At 39.5% G+C, this 16,255-nt stretch overlaps 1 protein-coding gene and 1 pseudogene across 12 annotated transcripts in view; one reads left to right on the forward strand and one right to left on the reverse strand.

Annotated features, from left to right (window-relative positions):
• The window catches only part of LOC141570044 (ankyrin repeat domain-containing protein 26-like), a 362,013-nt gene extending 350,731 nt beyond the window's left edge, over positions 1–11,282 (reverse strand). For 5 of the 12 annotated variants that reach the window (XR_012493796.1, XR_012493797.1, XR_012493798.1 and 2 more), the window contains exons 1-5: positions 10,570–11,273; positions 7,695–7,809; positions 7,366–7,539; positions 1,627–1,733; positions 165–302 (exon numbers count right to left, since the gene is read on the reverse strand). Coding sequence is in view for 9 of the 12 variants with exons in the window: in XM_074325049.1 (XP_074181150.1) it covers positions 165–302; positions 1,627–1,733; positions 7,366–7,539; positions 7,695–7,809; positions 10,570–10,844 (809 nt within the window). In the remaining 3 variants the exon portion in view is untranslated. Of the gene's footprint in view, positions 1–164; positions 303–1,626; positions 1,734–7,365; positions 7,540–7,694; positions 7,810–10,569 lie in introns of all 12 variants that reach the window. The other 7 variants (XM_074325048.1, XM_074325047.1, XM_074325052.1 and 4 more) reach the window with 5 other exon arrangements.
• Positions 10,843–13,371, forward strand: LOC141570013 (patched domain-containing protein 3-like; annotated as a pseudogene).
• The last annotated feature ends 2,884 nt before the right edge of the window (positions 13,372–16,255 follow it).

Genomic DNA, 16,255 nt, shown 5'->3' on the forward strand with positions numbered 1-16,255 from the left:
CTGACCTTTCGTTTGGTTTCTGGCTGAGGACATCCAGTCACTCTCTGCCGTTCCCCAACTGCCTGAACCAAACTGTGACATCTCACCTGTTACACAGGAAGTGACACTTAACTTGTTCTAAAGCCCCTTTTCCTGATAACTAGCATTTTAATGTAAACACTTACATCTTCAAATTTTTTGAACAAGCGAAATCTTTTGCAGTCCGCCCAAAGAAATCTGTAGCAGAGACATCAGCGCCTTGCTGAAGCAGACGCGTGACTATGTTTGGGAAGTTATTCCTTGCAGCAAACATGAGGGCCGTTCTAAAATAACAGAGAGATAATTTCACCCTTAGGAACTTTAAGTTATGTAAACAGCTAATTGGGTAGACTTTACCACGCTCAGTACACTGCTTGTCTGGGTAGAATGGACCATTTACATTCTTTTGTGATCATGTTTGTAAATTATGTCTAAGGCTAAAATGAAGGGACACAGAAAAAAGAAAAAGAAAAAGAAAACAAACAAAAACCTCTGCCCCAGCTGGGTACTGCACAGAAGTTGCTAAGTTAAAGTCCTTTATTAGACAAGCAACTATGCTGAGGTCACTTATCTGAAGTGGGTGAAGATTTCAATGAAGAGTTTCCTGTTTCTTCCTTAGTCTGATATTTGGTACTTCCAAGTCAGCTAGAAGTCAGGCAAGTTAAAGCTACCTGGCAGGCTTGACAGAATAATATTAATGATAATTCTAGTAATAACACTCAGAATTGTGCTTAATGATGCTGATAAGCATGTGCTGGGCGCTGTATTAAATCCTAGATAATCTGACACACAAACACACTTGAAGGATATAATATTATCCTTGTTTCATATCAGGAAACATATTTAACGATGATCAGTAATGTTCCCAAGGTCACGCACGTGACACATAGGAAAGACAGGCGTTAAACCCCGTCTTGTGTGACTTGAAATCCCATTTCTTTTTTCTTCATTACACACCTATGACTTGTGTTCATTAAATAAAATGTTTATTCGGTGAAAGTTGTCTTTCTCCCTTCTACTCAACCAAAAAAATGAAAACATCAAAATAGACTAGAAATAAAAAAAGAAAAAAACTGATGAATGTCTGGTAGTGGTCATTCATAGTCACATCGGGAAATTCCAGTGACATCAGTATTCTCCCAAGAAAACGCTTTAAAGCAGAGTCATCCAAAAGACAAAATCAACTCCTATTTGTGTTTAATGTGCAACGTTTCAGGAAAATTGTACGCAAAATAGAGGTTAAAAAAACTATCAGAGAGACTAAGTCCAACGTTGTATCATAAACGAAAAGTTAGAGCCCATACTATACAAAATCAGTAAAATTAACATGAACACCCATTAGCTAACATAAGATCATACGAACAAAAACTCCTTGACAAATAGCATCAGCGAATATTATAAATAAATATGAATATGAATCCTGCAGGATACTCTTCTTCCTCTTGCCCAGTCAGAATAATTGCTTTTCAACCCAACAGATGATGTGTTGGTATTTTTCACTATATAATTATAAGTTAATCCTCTTCTTATTGATTGAATCTGACATGAGCGATTGTTACCACTCTAGAATAATACTAAGGTTAAGAAAAAGAGAAGAAACAACTATACCTTCGTAGCTGATCGCCTGCATTTATGTTTGCATCTTTCTTTATTAAAAATTCCACCATTTCCTCATTGTTTGTATGTGTAGCACGTATAAATGGTGTGCAACCAGACTGTAAAACAGAGAAGCAATTTATTGAAATTACATATTTCTAAGCTGAATTTTAAAACTCAAAAAAATCCTCTGAACTTAAACATACACTAAGAATAGGGAATAAAGAGCAGCCCCCTGTGCTGTGATCAGCTGCTCCTTCCCTTTAAAATACCCTCCTTCTACGTCCCCAGCAGATGAACTGCAAGCTCATTCCCCAGAACTCCCTTCAAACACTGACAGGCCCAACGTTCCAAGAATCTTTGCTCCAATCAAAGCCTCTATCGTAGTATAACTGCAGTTATTTTATTCTTCCCCATCTGAACCGAGAGCCTTTGAGGGCAGGGGCTATATTTCATTTCTGTAACTACAAACTCTAAAACACAGTAGTAAGTGCGTTCAGTATTTTTATTGAACTGATAACTTAAATGTTTATCTCTGGAGTAGTGTTTTTTAAATTATATTCCAAAGAATATGTACTTCACCAGAAGTTCTTCCTACTGAGCCCCAGTAGGAAGATTCCAGGAAGATTATCTCTGTGTGAGAAATATTACAAAACTGTGATTTATATGCCTATTACTAAAGAAATATTTCACTTTTGCTTAATTCCGATTTGACAACATTTTTCTGTGGCAAACAGAAACGTTTGAGAAAAGATAGAATTTCAGGGACACAGTTTTGAGAGCTTTCCAACAGAGGTGAAGTTTTCTCCAGCTTATAGAGACGCGCTTGCTTCTCTTGAATCAATGCTCTCAGGACCCAGATGTCACGTTCAGGCTCTCTTGCTCCAAAAGGATCACTAAGGGAATGGACTTTAAGTTAAAAAGACTCAGGCTCCAAATGAACTTTGATTGCTTATGACTAAATGGCCCAGGACTTCTCTGCGATAGGAAGATGATAGATTTTTAACTTAGCTGTCGGAAAGCTCAATATGAATTTTCGTCTCCGTTATAATGATAATAGTGGGACGCTAACGGATACCTACTTTTTGAAAAAAAATATGCTTTTTACCTCCTGTTCCATTTCAATTGCTACTTAAAATTATTTCATATTTTAGGAAAAATATAAATCAGAAATGAAACTATCATAGCTTATCAATCAACGTTTTAGTACTGATTCATATAGATTATTTTTAGCATAATGAAAGTGACTAAATCACTTGCATTTTTAAGGAACAATTTAAGGAGAAAGATATAAAACTATCTGCAATATGCATAAACTCTCCAACTATAACTATGATTAAACTAATAAAACATATAGGCATTGTAAAGGGACTGTTATTATATATGGGACATATAAAGAGAAAGGGTTTCAAAAAAACTTAGGAACTCTAACTTGAAAAATCCAATCGTTCTAAAGAGACTAACATAAATAGACATAATAAGTCAAGATAGACTGTCTTGAAAATCTTGAAATGTTTATCAAAATAAGAGTTCTGACAATTAAGTTTGAGAATTTGCCACCGTGCATTTACATTGGCAGCGCTGTACAAACAGTTCACTAAGGTTTCATAACCTTGGTATGCCGATGTCTCAGAGATGTGCTTGTGTCGACCTGTGGCGGTGTCTTGCTGAGTGGTGCTCATCATTGTGGTTGCGTGTTTTTGTGTGCTGTCGTGAGAATGTCTGAGCTACACACATTAGAGCAACTCATAAACATTAAACTTCTTGTTAAACTTGGCAAGAGTGGAAGTGAAATCAGGGACATTGTAGTCCAAGTTTATGGGAATAATGCCATGAAGAAAACGGCAGTGTACAAATGGGTTAAATGTTTTTCTGAGGGGAGAAAACGCACCACCGATAAAGAGAGATCAGCGTCGCCAGTAACGAGCAGAACTGAGGAAAACACTGCAAAAATTCATCGACTTGTGCACCAAAATTGATCGCTGACTGTGAGAAGCAGAGCAGAGCAAGAAACCATCAATAGAGAAACAGTTAGGACAATCTGAACTGAAAATCTTCGCATAGGAAAGGTGGGTGCAAAAATGGTCCCGAAGGAGCTCACTGATGAACAAAAGCAAAGGAGAGTCAAATTTGCCAAGACATTTTTGAGAGTCAAGATGATGTTTTGGGCCGTGTTATCACTAGTGAGGAAACAAACATGAGTGTACCAATAAGACCCTGAAACAGAGCGTCAAAGTGCACAACGGAAGTCAGCAAATTCTCCACAATCAAAACAGTTCCATCAGTCCAAACCTAGAGTCAAAACAATGTCGCTAACCTTTTTCGATATCACAGGGATGACTCATTATGAATTTGTACCAACTGGATAAACAGTTAACCAAGTTCTTGATTTGGAACTGTTGAAAGGCTGCGTGAAAAAGTTAAACAAAAACGACCTGAACTTATCGACAACAATTCATGGCTCTTCCATCACGACAATGCACCAGCTCACAGGGCATTTTCTGTGAGAATGTTTTTAGCTGGTAAACAAATAACTGTATCAGAAACCCACCCTACTCACCTGATGTGGCTCCCAATGCCTTCTCTCTTTACCCGAAGTGAAAGAAAATATTGAAAGGAAGACATTTTGATGACACTCAGTTTATCAAGGATAATACGATGACAGTTCTGATGGCCAATCCAGACAAAACGTTCCAAAATTGCTTTGAAGGGTTGACTAGGTGCTGGCGTCGCTTCATAGCTTCCCAGGGATAGTACTTCGAGTGTAACCATAGTGACATTCAGCAATGAGGTATGTAGTACTTTTTCTAGAATGATTTTGCGAACTTAATTGTCAGACCTCGTGTACTATAAGACAGGAATCATAACCTCCAGTGCTAACGGAGGCAAAGTAGTTGACTCAAGTAAGAGAAGAACGCAGGGGAGGCCAGTAGCGAACGAGAGAACACATGTCTCATGTAAGAGGTGCAGCATAGTCAAGGCTCAAGGGGGACTAGGTTTGATTCTGTAAGAGATTCTTGACATTCAGATTGCTGTGTGAGTCTCCAAAATTGTCAATATTGACTCAACATATGGAGGAAACTAAACATACCCAGAGGACACATTTTGTCTATAGCTGACATGGGATTTTATATTTGCTCTTTCCAAATGGTCGTGTATAATGTGCATATTTGTATGTAAAAGAGTTCCTTTCTTTGGTATAATCCTCGTGTGCTTTATCAAAAACTTGGGCACCGACATGCAACGAAAACTGTCATTTAGACTCATTTTACCCACTTGAATAATTTTCCCAATACTTATTCAAACCACAGTCTATTTGTACTTATTTTTCACAGATTGTTAATCCAATGGAAAATTACTCATAGAACCACTGAAACTAAAGTTTTGAAATGGTTCCCATCTATATTGGTACGAACTTCAGGCTCTTGATGTTTTGATGTTTAAACCTGCCATCCTGATTATGCCAGGGCTCTAGGAACTTAACAGACATACTGAGACAGTCTATCGCACAGCTTCAACTAAAAGGAAAGTTCACGATTTCCTACTATTGCAGGAAAACCCTGCTGGTAATAAACATTTATTGAGCAAACGATTTGCGCATGCACTAAGATGCTAAATTCTTAAAGGGTCATATGCTACTTGTTAGTAGACTACCCATCAGCAAATTTCTAAAGATTCTCTGAGCGCCAGTGAATGAGTAATGACTGAAAGGAAACAGGTGAACTTCTTTAAGCCAGCAGATATCGCCAGTGATACTCCCTTTCACTGCTTGAGCCCACAGGTAAAGACAGTTCAAAGTCAGGCCAAGAGTGTTGGAAAGAAGAGAGCTGAAGGAAGTGTCCATCCCAAACTGAACCTCTTCTAGAGAGTTCTTACGTTTTTGAAATCTGTGAAGTGATACATTACACTTATCCATTTAGTGGTTTTGAACCAAGAGTTGTGTCTGAATTTATTAGATCCAGGACTTATTAGATTTACTCAGTCAAAACTTTCAGGGAAGAGCCCAGGCCTGTAAATGTTTGCACAGTTCCTCAAGTGACTGTGATTCGCCAGAACAATTCTAGCTGAGATCTACTGCAGTACCGATCACTTCAGTCTGTTCTTTCGCCTACGTGGCCAATTCCCTCGGTCATTTGAGGATTCGGACAAATAACAGAAAAGTGTAAGAGACATGTCAATTATCCAAACTGCACATCATTTCCTGGGTTGGAGTGGAAAAAAGACTAATCCACTCAAAATGCAACTGGATTTCATTATTGATAATTCTCCATCAAGACATCTAGATTGCACGGCAGAGTTTAGAGTCTTAATCTAGGTGGCTCTTTCCGCCAAAATAAGATTGTATGTCAGTTAATTATCTGTCCCTTCCTCCTGTTTGCCACTTACTCGCCACCATTCACTGAAATCTTGTGGCCTCAGTGTCCTCCTAGAATCTATCTCCAGGCAAGCTTACCTCTCACTAACTCTCTCTCCTCAACTAAGGATTACTATCCCCGAAAACTGGACAGCCCCTTGCCTAAACATAGAAATTAATGGGAAAAATAACTAAGAACCTCTCTGGTATTTCCCCTCCCTGGCCAAATTTCCAAGTCAGTCTGCACCGTTCCTCTGAGTGCTCTCTCCTTTTCCCTCTTAAGCTTTGGCCAATGAGAGCTAAATCACCTTCATATAAATCACCTTTTTATAACATAGGAACATGTGAAGAGCATGAAGATTTCCGTGAAATTGTGAAATTTTTCTGTTAGTTTTAGTTTTAAGAGAAAGCCTATTGCCAAGGCGAATTTTGCTTTCCTGCATTGTTTTCCATTAGTTGGTCAAAAACTCAGACAGAAAAAAATATTGGAAAAAGACAGTTTTCCCTGTGACAAACTGTTTTTACAAATATTTGCCATAAGCACATAAAAGACAGGTGTGCCTTCTACGACTTCTTTAGTAGTATCAGCATGTAAAGTGCAATCTTCGGCAACTAAGTTCAAAATGTTTTCATTCAGGGAACTGCCTGACTTGCAAACAAGTGAAATTGACCCTACCGGTGTCAACCTAGAGCATTCCTGCCGGGGTCGCAGTGGCGAGAGGTGATGTACGTCCAGGAGCAAAAGCGCGTGAACGCGGCCCCATCACCTCCTCCCTCTGTACACCTGCAACCCGCCCAGGACCTGCATGAGGCTGAGCAGGAGCCCCACTCCGAGGTGGAGACCCTGAGAGGGGCCGTGGCTGGCAGAGGGGTTCTGAGCACAGGCAGCTGTCTTTGCTGGATGCCCAGACGTGACTGACCCTCCTGCGCAGTCTTCAGAAACCTGGGGTCCTGGGGTGCCAGGGGCCTGTGGCCTGCTGCTTCCCCTCCCCCACATGCACACCGCCAGCTCCCCCTGCCGGGTACCAGGTCTCCATTCCTCCTCCCACCCATCCCCAGCAGCGCCCATGTCCTAAGGCCCTGCCTGCACAGAAGCCACCCCCTCATCACTTCCCTCCCCCCAGAACTTCAGTGCTTGGTGGGCTCTGAGCCTGGCACCCACTTCCACGCAGAACAGCAAGTGCTTCCTTCTGGGGTGGAATGGGAGCTGGGAGGCAGAGCTGGGCCCTTTCCTTAGACACCCCATTTCCCAGCCTCCCTGACTTGGCTTTGGAGTTGTTTCCGTGGTGACGGGGCCTGATGTACAGTATGCAATACATACCTACTAGAAATGCAATGCTTGTGGCTAAAGAGACGTGTATTGCAAATATTGGGTAAATACGCCTGTTGATCGATACCTTGTCAGTTGCTTCTATATCTGCCCGGTGTTGCAGCAGCTTTGCGGCAATGGCTGTGTTCCCAACCAGGACCGCGTAGTGCAAAGCGGTGCAGCCACACTCGTCCTTTATATTGGGATCAGCTCCGTTTTCCAGCAGGAAACTCGCACACTCCTCTTCCTGGGCCTGTACGGCCTGTGGATTATACCCAGAAATAGACGGTCAATTCTGGGAATTCAAAGTAGATATTCCACAACTTTCCCCAATTAGTTCTAAGTAATCAGGACAAGTTCATTTTCATTCTAAATCATTCAGTCCGTCTGGTGTGGACATAGCTGGCTACCACGTACCTTCATCAGAGCTGTCAGCTTCTTGTTGTCTTGGAGATTCAGCTTGCATTTCCTCTCTATTAACAGAGTCACCACTCCCAGGCGACCACAGTCACAGGCCAGATGCAGAGCGGTCCTATGAGGGTGACAAGGCTTTTAAGGACATTACAGGGCACTGTCTCAAACATGCAATTCCTCACGTAACTGTGAACGTGAGATGCTACTCCGAGGCCTTCTAAACCAATGTGGAGTTTGCTTCTGCACAAGGACAATATTTACTGGCTCTTGTCACTCACCACCTGAATGAAAGAGCAGCCTATGTGAGTGAGAGAGGACATGACCCGGGGATTCAGCTCAACATGGGTTTGATCCCACTTCAGCTCTGTCACTTGTTAGCTATCCCTTCGCCTTTGTGGGCCTCGATTTCCTCAGCAACAAAATGGGCATAAAAACAGTAGTCACCTCACAGGACACAGGACTTTGCTGTGCATCTATGCTCAACTGACATCTATGCAAAGAGTTGGCTACACACTTCCTACCACAAAACACAGCTGAATAATTGTTAGATAATATGATTATAGTGGTTACTATTACTACTACTTCGCAAAGACAACCTGTCGATTAAGCAAAATGACATCACTCTAAATACTTTGCAGATATGTTTTAAGGATTAGAAAGGACACTGTATGGCAGTGATTCTAAGATACTAGTTTCTCAATTTTAACACCTCTGACTTTGGAAGACAGTTTATAATTCAGAATGTCTTGTAACTATGATTGGCAGCCACTTAAAACCTTTCTTTTTGGTACACACAAGAGTGGACACCCTGCCGTCCATGGCACCTTAAATGGAGGGAAATAATTGTACATACAAAAGACCTATTGTGTTCTAGTCCTGTACTTCCCATTGAAATCAACGCTGGTTCTTAAAACCACTGTGGGGAAAGAGGACTCAAATAACAAAACAAAAGAAGACAAGTTTTTAAAAGTAATTCTCATTTTGATTTTCAAGAAACTTGAAGCCAAAGGAAACTCAGGATTCAAATGAACAGAGAGGGCTCATTTTATTCAATATTTAGTGTTATAGATTATATGAAAATCAGATGTTTCCGTTGATCACTATTAGTATTTGTACACTTTCAAAGTGGCCGGTTTGGTTACCTTTTACAACGTCCTAACTGCAGAAATCCTTTGTTTGAAAGGAGGAAGCAAAAGGTTCCATTGAGATTAGCTTCTAATGCTTCCACGTCAAATTTTTCATTTGGCTCATACAGGTCAACAGAAACATTTTAAGGGTGAAAAGAGCCTGAGAGACAGATTGAAAAGGGCCTGAGTAGACTACTTCTGGTACATACTAGGTATTCAGGTTAGAGTTGATGAACAAATGGGTGAAAATAATGGATAACTACCAATGGAGAGTTCAATAATTTTAAGGAAAAAATTTACACAGTAAAGCAATACTTCTGCAATAGTAATAATCACTTTTATTTGCTATTTTTGATTTCTGATTTTCATAAGGACCCAGCTGAAAAGAGTAATGAAAAATCATGCACATATTATAGGCAATCAAACTATATGTAATACAAAACATAAGCGTATATAAAAATATATATGCATGAACTCGAAAGGCAAGGAAAAAGGTTCCCTTTACTCCTGAAGGGGCTAAAAGTTGCCTGAAAATGCCAGTCTTTAAAAATGTAAAAAACGAAATAAAATAGAAAAGTGAGAAATTATTTTCATCTGCGCAAGATTCGTATTCCTGAAATCAATGAAATGTCCCCCTGGATTATTTCACTAATAATAAGCTTTTTCTTGAATTTCTATATATGTTCATTGTAGAAATCAGATTTTTTTAAAAGGAAACAAAAATTTCACTTATAATACAAATGCTCAGCTATCACTTTTATCCCAATTTGCACATGTTTTCGGCTAACATAAGATACTAATCTGTTTGTGTGTGTGTGTGTGTGTGTGTGTGTGTGTAATGAAACCGATTTATTTTCTCGCTTCCGATCTATCCCAGTATATCTTTGCACGTCAACATACATCTATTATCTATACCACCTTCAATGGTTGTATATTATTTCACGGTATGCATGCACTGCTTATGTGAGTAATTTATAATGCATTGCTGTTTTTAAGTAGTGCTGAGAAAAATAAATTGTATGTAACTTACCTAATCATTTCGTAAAGATACTTGAGTATTTGGAATTGACGGGTAAAGGCAACTATATTTTTTAAACGTGGTCCTGATCACCAAGTGGCCCACTTGAAAAGCCAAAAGCAAGTTAAACTTGAAGCAGCAGTGTAAGTGCCGTGGCTCCTCTCCTTCACACGCTTTGTGGACGGAAAGGGGAATTTTGTTTCTCTTTTACCTTAAATCCCTTTTCTCACTATAAACATGAACTATATCCCCAATGTCCGTTGGCCACTTGTAGGTACACACACATAGCTGTACACTGATGCAAAATGGATGTTGGGTTTTATGGGAAGAATGTTTAGCCCACAAGTCGACCTATGATGGGAAGTTTCTTTCTCGTTACGCACTTTTCCATAGGATATAACATTATGTCTGAAATTGTGAACATCAAAAATAAAATGCTGTGAATACTGAGTTGATGTCCATCACAGATATTTAGTTCAATGCCTTTGAACGTGTCAGTAGAGCGCTCTGTAAGGGGAATGATGAGTGGGTCCCAAGTGTTTATTTCTGCTGCCCGCAGAGTCCGCCTGGGCCCTGGACCCCAGGTAGGGTCCCCACCCCGGGGAAGACAGCCCAGCGCCCTGGGTGACAGGAGGGCTGGCATCACCTGGATGAGCCCCGGCAGGTGAGCCCCTCTCCCAGGGCCCCGCCTCCCCGGGGCCGCCTGTGGCCACCGGCCTCGCAGCCCTCTCACCGCTTCTGCCTGTCTCTGTCATTCAAGCGTCCCGGACGGAGCAAGAGAAGCCTCTGCACTTCCGGGACGTCCCCGCTGCAGGCGGCTCTGTGGATCTTCCTGAGATCCTTCCCTTCGATTTGGTAGCTCCCGCTACCCTCAGTCTTCTTGACAGCACCATGGCGCTGCGAGCTGTTTTTGGATTCCAAGGGCGCCACGCGAGTCTTATGCCTCGAGTGAACACCCTCCTTCCTGGCCGAGCCTAAGGGCGTCGCAAGCCCCTCAGCACCGCTCATGCTTTTCAGTCCGCTGAGCCCGAACAGCAGTACACTCAGGAGCAGTCAACTGCCTCTCCCACCAGATCCCAGCAGGACAGTGAGGCGGTTTGGAACCTCTCGGCCCAGAATGCCTGTAACCGAGCAACCGGGCCAGGTCAGAGCTGATGTCACTGGCAGGTGCACAGAAGCCTAAGGTGCAAGGGCACCCAGAGCTCACGGGCAAGGCCCAGGCGTCTCACATCTCAGAGGCACTTGGAGGCAGCGCTGGGTTCCCTTCAGACCCTGCTGGGCTTTGGCCCAGTCTTTTGCTAGGTCACGTGGGGAAAATGAAATAGGAAATTTCATTTCCTGAATTAGAAAACCAGATATGTAAGAGGCAGAGAACTTAGGAGAAGCAAAAAACGTAAATGAGAAAAAAGAAAAAACTTATGTACTGTAAAAGTGTGAAATCTATTGATTTCTAGCAATAAAATAGAAAAGCACTTAAGAGTTTGGTTTCCAAAGATAACCCTTTTGTCTTTTCAAATGTTCTATTTTGAACCTCTTAATCTATGAAACATCTTTAGAAAAATAATTACCTTAGACTAGAAAGCTACTTTAGAAAGTTAAAGTATAATTTGTATTTATGTGCTTCTTGAATAAGGCCTGTGAACACAGACATCTATTGATTTGTTCCTTTTGACATGAGATTTCACCAATTTATGCCATCTGGAATGGCCAGAAAAGATCTATCTTTCCATTCTTTTAGTTGGCAGTGTGTTCACTTGTCAGTCTGTTACAACTGTACCAGTATTATTACAGCTGCCCTTTGATTTTCGTATACTTTTTTTGCAACCCACCTTAAATTTGTCATTTAAATCCTTCAACTGTCTTTCCAAAGTTAATCAGATCATGAATAACCACACTGCTACTGACAGTTCATTTTTGGCAGTGTCACAACATTCATCTGGCCAATGATTTTGCCAATGTTTGTGTATTTAATCATATTTTTGTCCTTATAAAATTGTGTGGCATTTACCAACACCGAGAAGCATAGATCATATAAACGTAATACAATTATTAAACTTGGACATCATTAGATATTCTGAGCAAAATCCTTACATCAAGTGAAATAATCAAATTAAAGAAAAAATAGAAACCCTTAGAAATAAATCTTGGGAGATTATAGCTGAAAATCAAGGATAAATCAGTACTAACTTTGACAACTTTCTTGGGATGAAACCCTTACATTATAACACGGTAAGACTAATATGATGTTTTTCTGCTTTTAAGTTGCATATACATTTGAACCTAAAATGCTATGAACTAGTAAACTAGTGACCTAGTAAACGTAATAACTATGTAAGCTTGCCATCCAGTAGAAAAGTATCTACTGTCTTCCCGGTCTGTCATTTCAGAAGGAAAGAATCCAATTTTTGCTATTGTGTTTTTCTGAGTTTTCAGAAATGGATTACAGCAGAGCAAGACTATTTCTGAGGCTCTAGGAGACTATTTTGGCCCTTTGCTCACAAGCACTGAGTCCAGGTTTTGGGTAGTGCTTCTATACACTTTTACCTGCCAGGTAGTATATATGGCTGTTTCCAAGTGGAGGAAGCTTTAGACCTTCAAAATTTGACAAGTGACGATTCCTACATCACACAATATTTTACTCTCGATGAAGTTATGGTCCCAGGGTTATGGTTATTGTTACAGAAACTCTTGACTACTGGCATAAAGATGCTAGGACAAAGAGTGGACAAACGTCTGGCCGATTTGGAAAACAAAGACTATGTAGATAAAATTCTTGCAGAGTTTTGGTTATGAGAATATGTGCACTATATGGAAGATAACAGACAAGATGTACGTGACAAGAATGCTTTTAGAAACAGACTTTCCAATTTCGTACGTATGATATTACTATTTCATCATCACATGAAATCATTTCTTCCCGGGCCTTCGTTCAGACCACAGGTATTTCTTTTTCAACTCAAAAGAAGATACCGCTATTGCAGTTAACAAGGCTTGGCCGAAAAGTGTGAATTTCCCTTAATGGTGTATAAACTGGCATTCATGTATTTTGATCAGTATACTGCAGTAATAGACAACACTATTCGAAATGTCATTGTCACATCAACAGCTATGTCCCTTGTTTCCTGAGTGTTAATTCCTCCTCCACTGTGTTCCTTGTGGGTAACTTTGCCATTGCTTCTGTGATTGTGGGAGTAACCAATTCCATGGCATTCTGGAGCGTCCGTCTTGTTTCCATACCCATGATTAATCTTGCCATTTATACAAGATTCTCTTTCCATTTTTCTGCACACAGTTCCTATGCGTTAGTCTACAATGTGAAGCCCTCGGTGAACCATAGGAAGTGAGTGTTGTGTGTGCTAGGCCACCCACTGTTACAAAGTGCTACTTTCCTAGTAATCCGGGTGAGTGCTTTATCAGCAGCTAAAGCATAGGACTGCAGGACCTTTTGAAGATGTTGTTTCTTGTTATGGTATTTGGGGTTGCTTGTGGCCGAATTTTTATTCCAGTATTTTTAGCCTCTTTTTTTTTTTTTTGAAGGTTTGTTTGAATATCAACTAGCAAATCAAAGACCAAGTATAGAATTCCTGATTGCCTCCAATTCATTCTGATAAAAACGCATAATTATGAATAGGGTAACAGGGGGATCACTGCATAAATTATATAAATGTGTAACCATTATGCTGTATGCCTGAAACTGACATAAATAATATTGAATATCAACTGTAATGGAAAAAAATAGATAATTAAAAAAACAAAGAATAGTCAGTAAACTAAAAACAAAGGCATGTTTTCTTCACTTGAAAAATCCCATTTTAAAATGTTATTTAAAATATCCTGAGAAAAATTAGTCTTACATTAAAATACCTTTACTAAATTAGGAAGTGTCACTTTTATTATGATCTATAGAATCAAGTAAAAAGTATAACTTTCCAGTTATTCTTTTCCTTCTATTTCTTCTTTCGATGTTTATACCTGGAACTCAAGTATTTTACATGTGATAGTACAAATGAAATATTATTTTCATTGTACCTTCCCACATGCATTATCATGTAAAATTTCAATTTATTTCTCTCCCATTCTGGCTCTTTGCTATGCATTTGCTTCACGGTGTATTTTGATGAACTCAAGTTTTAAAGTTTTGAAATCCAATTTATCTTCTTCTTTTATTTCTTTTTCTTCTTTGTGTTTGATAGTGCTTTCTGTGCCCTAAGAAAATTTTGCCTATTCCTAGATTATGAAAAAAAATTACCTCTGTATTCTTCTCAAAGCTAATGGTTTTTACTTTACATTTGATCCATAGATCTGTGTTTGGTGGGAAGTATGGATAGAGATTAATTTTCTTTCCATAATAGTTATCTAGCTGTCCCAGCATCATTAGTGAAAAGACTGTCCTTTCACTAATTAATAGGGTTCACTTGGTTCCTCTGTCAAAGAGCCAGTTGACAATTTACCTATGGCTTAATTTTTATCGTTGATCTGCTTGTCTATAAAAACCAGTACCACACTGCCTTGATTACTGAAGCTGTATGGTTTCTTGAAATTAGGCTGCATAAGTTGTCCAATATTTTTCGTCCTTTCCAAATTGCTTTTGCTTACTCTAGGTTATTTGCAATTAGATATTCATTTTAAAATCACTTGCCAATTTATCGATAGAAGCCTTTTGGGATCATGATTTGGGTATGGTGAATCTACAGGTCAATTTGGGGAAACAGTTTTCTTGAACAATATGAAATCTTCCAATCTGTGAACATGGTTTATTTCTCCGTTTATGTATGTCTTCTTTAATTCTTTTATTCTATTCACTAGAAACCAGTTACTTACTAAGACCAGCACATATTTAAGGAGAGGGAATTTCATTGGAGAAGTGTCAAAAAGTTTGTAGACATGTTTTAAAAACACCACATCTACTCACCTCGTCTTACCAAACAAGCCTTGTATCGAAAGGAAAGTACTTCTACCCAACTCAGTATCATTGATTCCGGCAAGTTTTTGTTGTTGGTGTTGTTGTTTTTTAGTATGTTCTTACTTTGTTCTTATTTTGTAGGAAGAGACATAGGATTGCAACATAACACTATTGAATAAGGCATTTTTTGGTTGAAAGAATTGTAGACATTATCTCACTAAATTTTACACTGGGAGAGGTGACTTGTCCTTAACCTGGGAATCATTTCTTCTTGGAACACAATTCAAATGACCATAAAACATTTGTAGTTCAGTAAAAGGCTGATGACATGAGAATTTATTTTTGTAAGATGTGTTTCTTGCAGTCTTATTTGGGAAGGCATTAATTGACTGAGACCTAAATAACACAACATGATATTCCTAAAACTTCTTTCAAAATTATGAGGTGTTTAGTGGGGGAGTTAAGAGACTTTTAAGAGGTGACTGCTAGTCATTTTATGGAGGAAAGACATGAAGCAGTCATAGAAGAAATAGTATAAAATCAAGTGCAGATGTCGTGTGGCAAAGTCGATGATAGTAAAGAATGTATTTTTTTTAATTAAAGTTTATTAGGGTGACAATTGTTCGTAAAATTACGTAGATTTCAGGTGTACAATTCTGTACCACATCATCTATATATCACATTGTGTGTTCACCACCCAGAGTCAGTTCTCCTTCCATCTCCATATACTCATCCCCTTTACCCTCATCTACTACCTCCCTCACCCCTTACTCTCTGGTAACCACTAAACTGTTGTCTGTGTCTGTGAGTTTTGTTTCTTTGTTTGTTTGTCTTGTTCCTTTGTTGCTTTCAGTTTTACATCCCACATGTGTGTAAAGTCATATGGGTCTCGACTTTTTCTGTCTGACTTATTTCTCTTAACATGATATTCTCAAAATCCATCCATAGTGTCACAAATGGCAGTATTTCATTTTTCCTCATGGCAGAGTAGTAATCCATTATGTATATAGACCGCATCTTCTTTACCCAACCATCTATCGAAGGACACTTTGATTTTTTCCATGTCTTGGCCATTGTAAATAAAGCTGCAACGAACATCGGAGTACATATATCTTTACGGACAAATGTTTTCAGATTTTCTGGGTAGATTCCCAGGAGAGGGACTGCTGGGTCATATGGTAATTCTATTCGTAATTTGTTGAGGAACCTCCACACTGCCTTCCATAGCGGCTGCACCAGTCTGCATTCCCACCAACAGTGTATAAGGGTTCCTTTTTCTCCACAGCCTCTCTAACACTTGTTATTATTTGTCTTGTTGATGATCGCCATTCTGACTGGTGTGAGGTGATATCTCATTGTGGTATTTATTTGCATTTCTCTGATGATTAGTGATGTTGAGCATTTTTTCATATGTCTATTTGCCATGTATGTCCTATTTGGAGAAATGTCTATTCAGGGCTTCTGCCCATTTTTTAATTGGATTGTTTGTGGTTTGTTGTTGTTGTTGTTGAGTTGT

This window comes from Rhinolophus sinicus, linkage group LG02 (assembly GCF_036562045.2).
Source record: "Rhinolophus sinicus isolate RSC01 linkage group LG02, ASM3656204v1, whole genome shotgun sequence".
In the NCBI taxonomy this organism is placed as follows: Eukaryota; Metazoa; Chordata; class Mammalia; order Chiroptera; family Rhinolophidae; genus Rhinolophus; species Rhinolophus sinicus.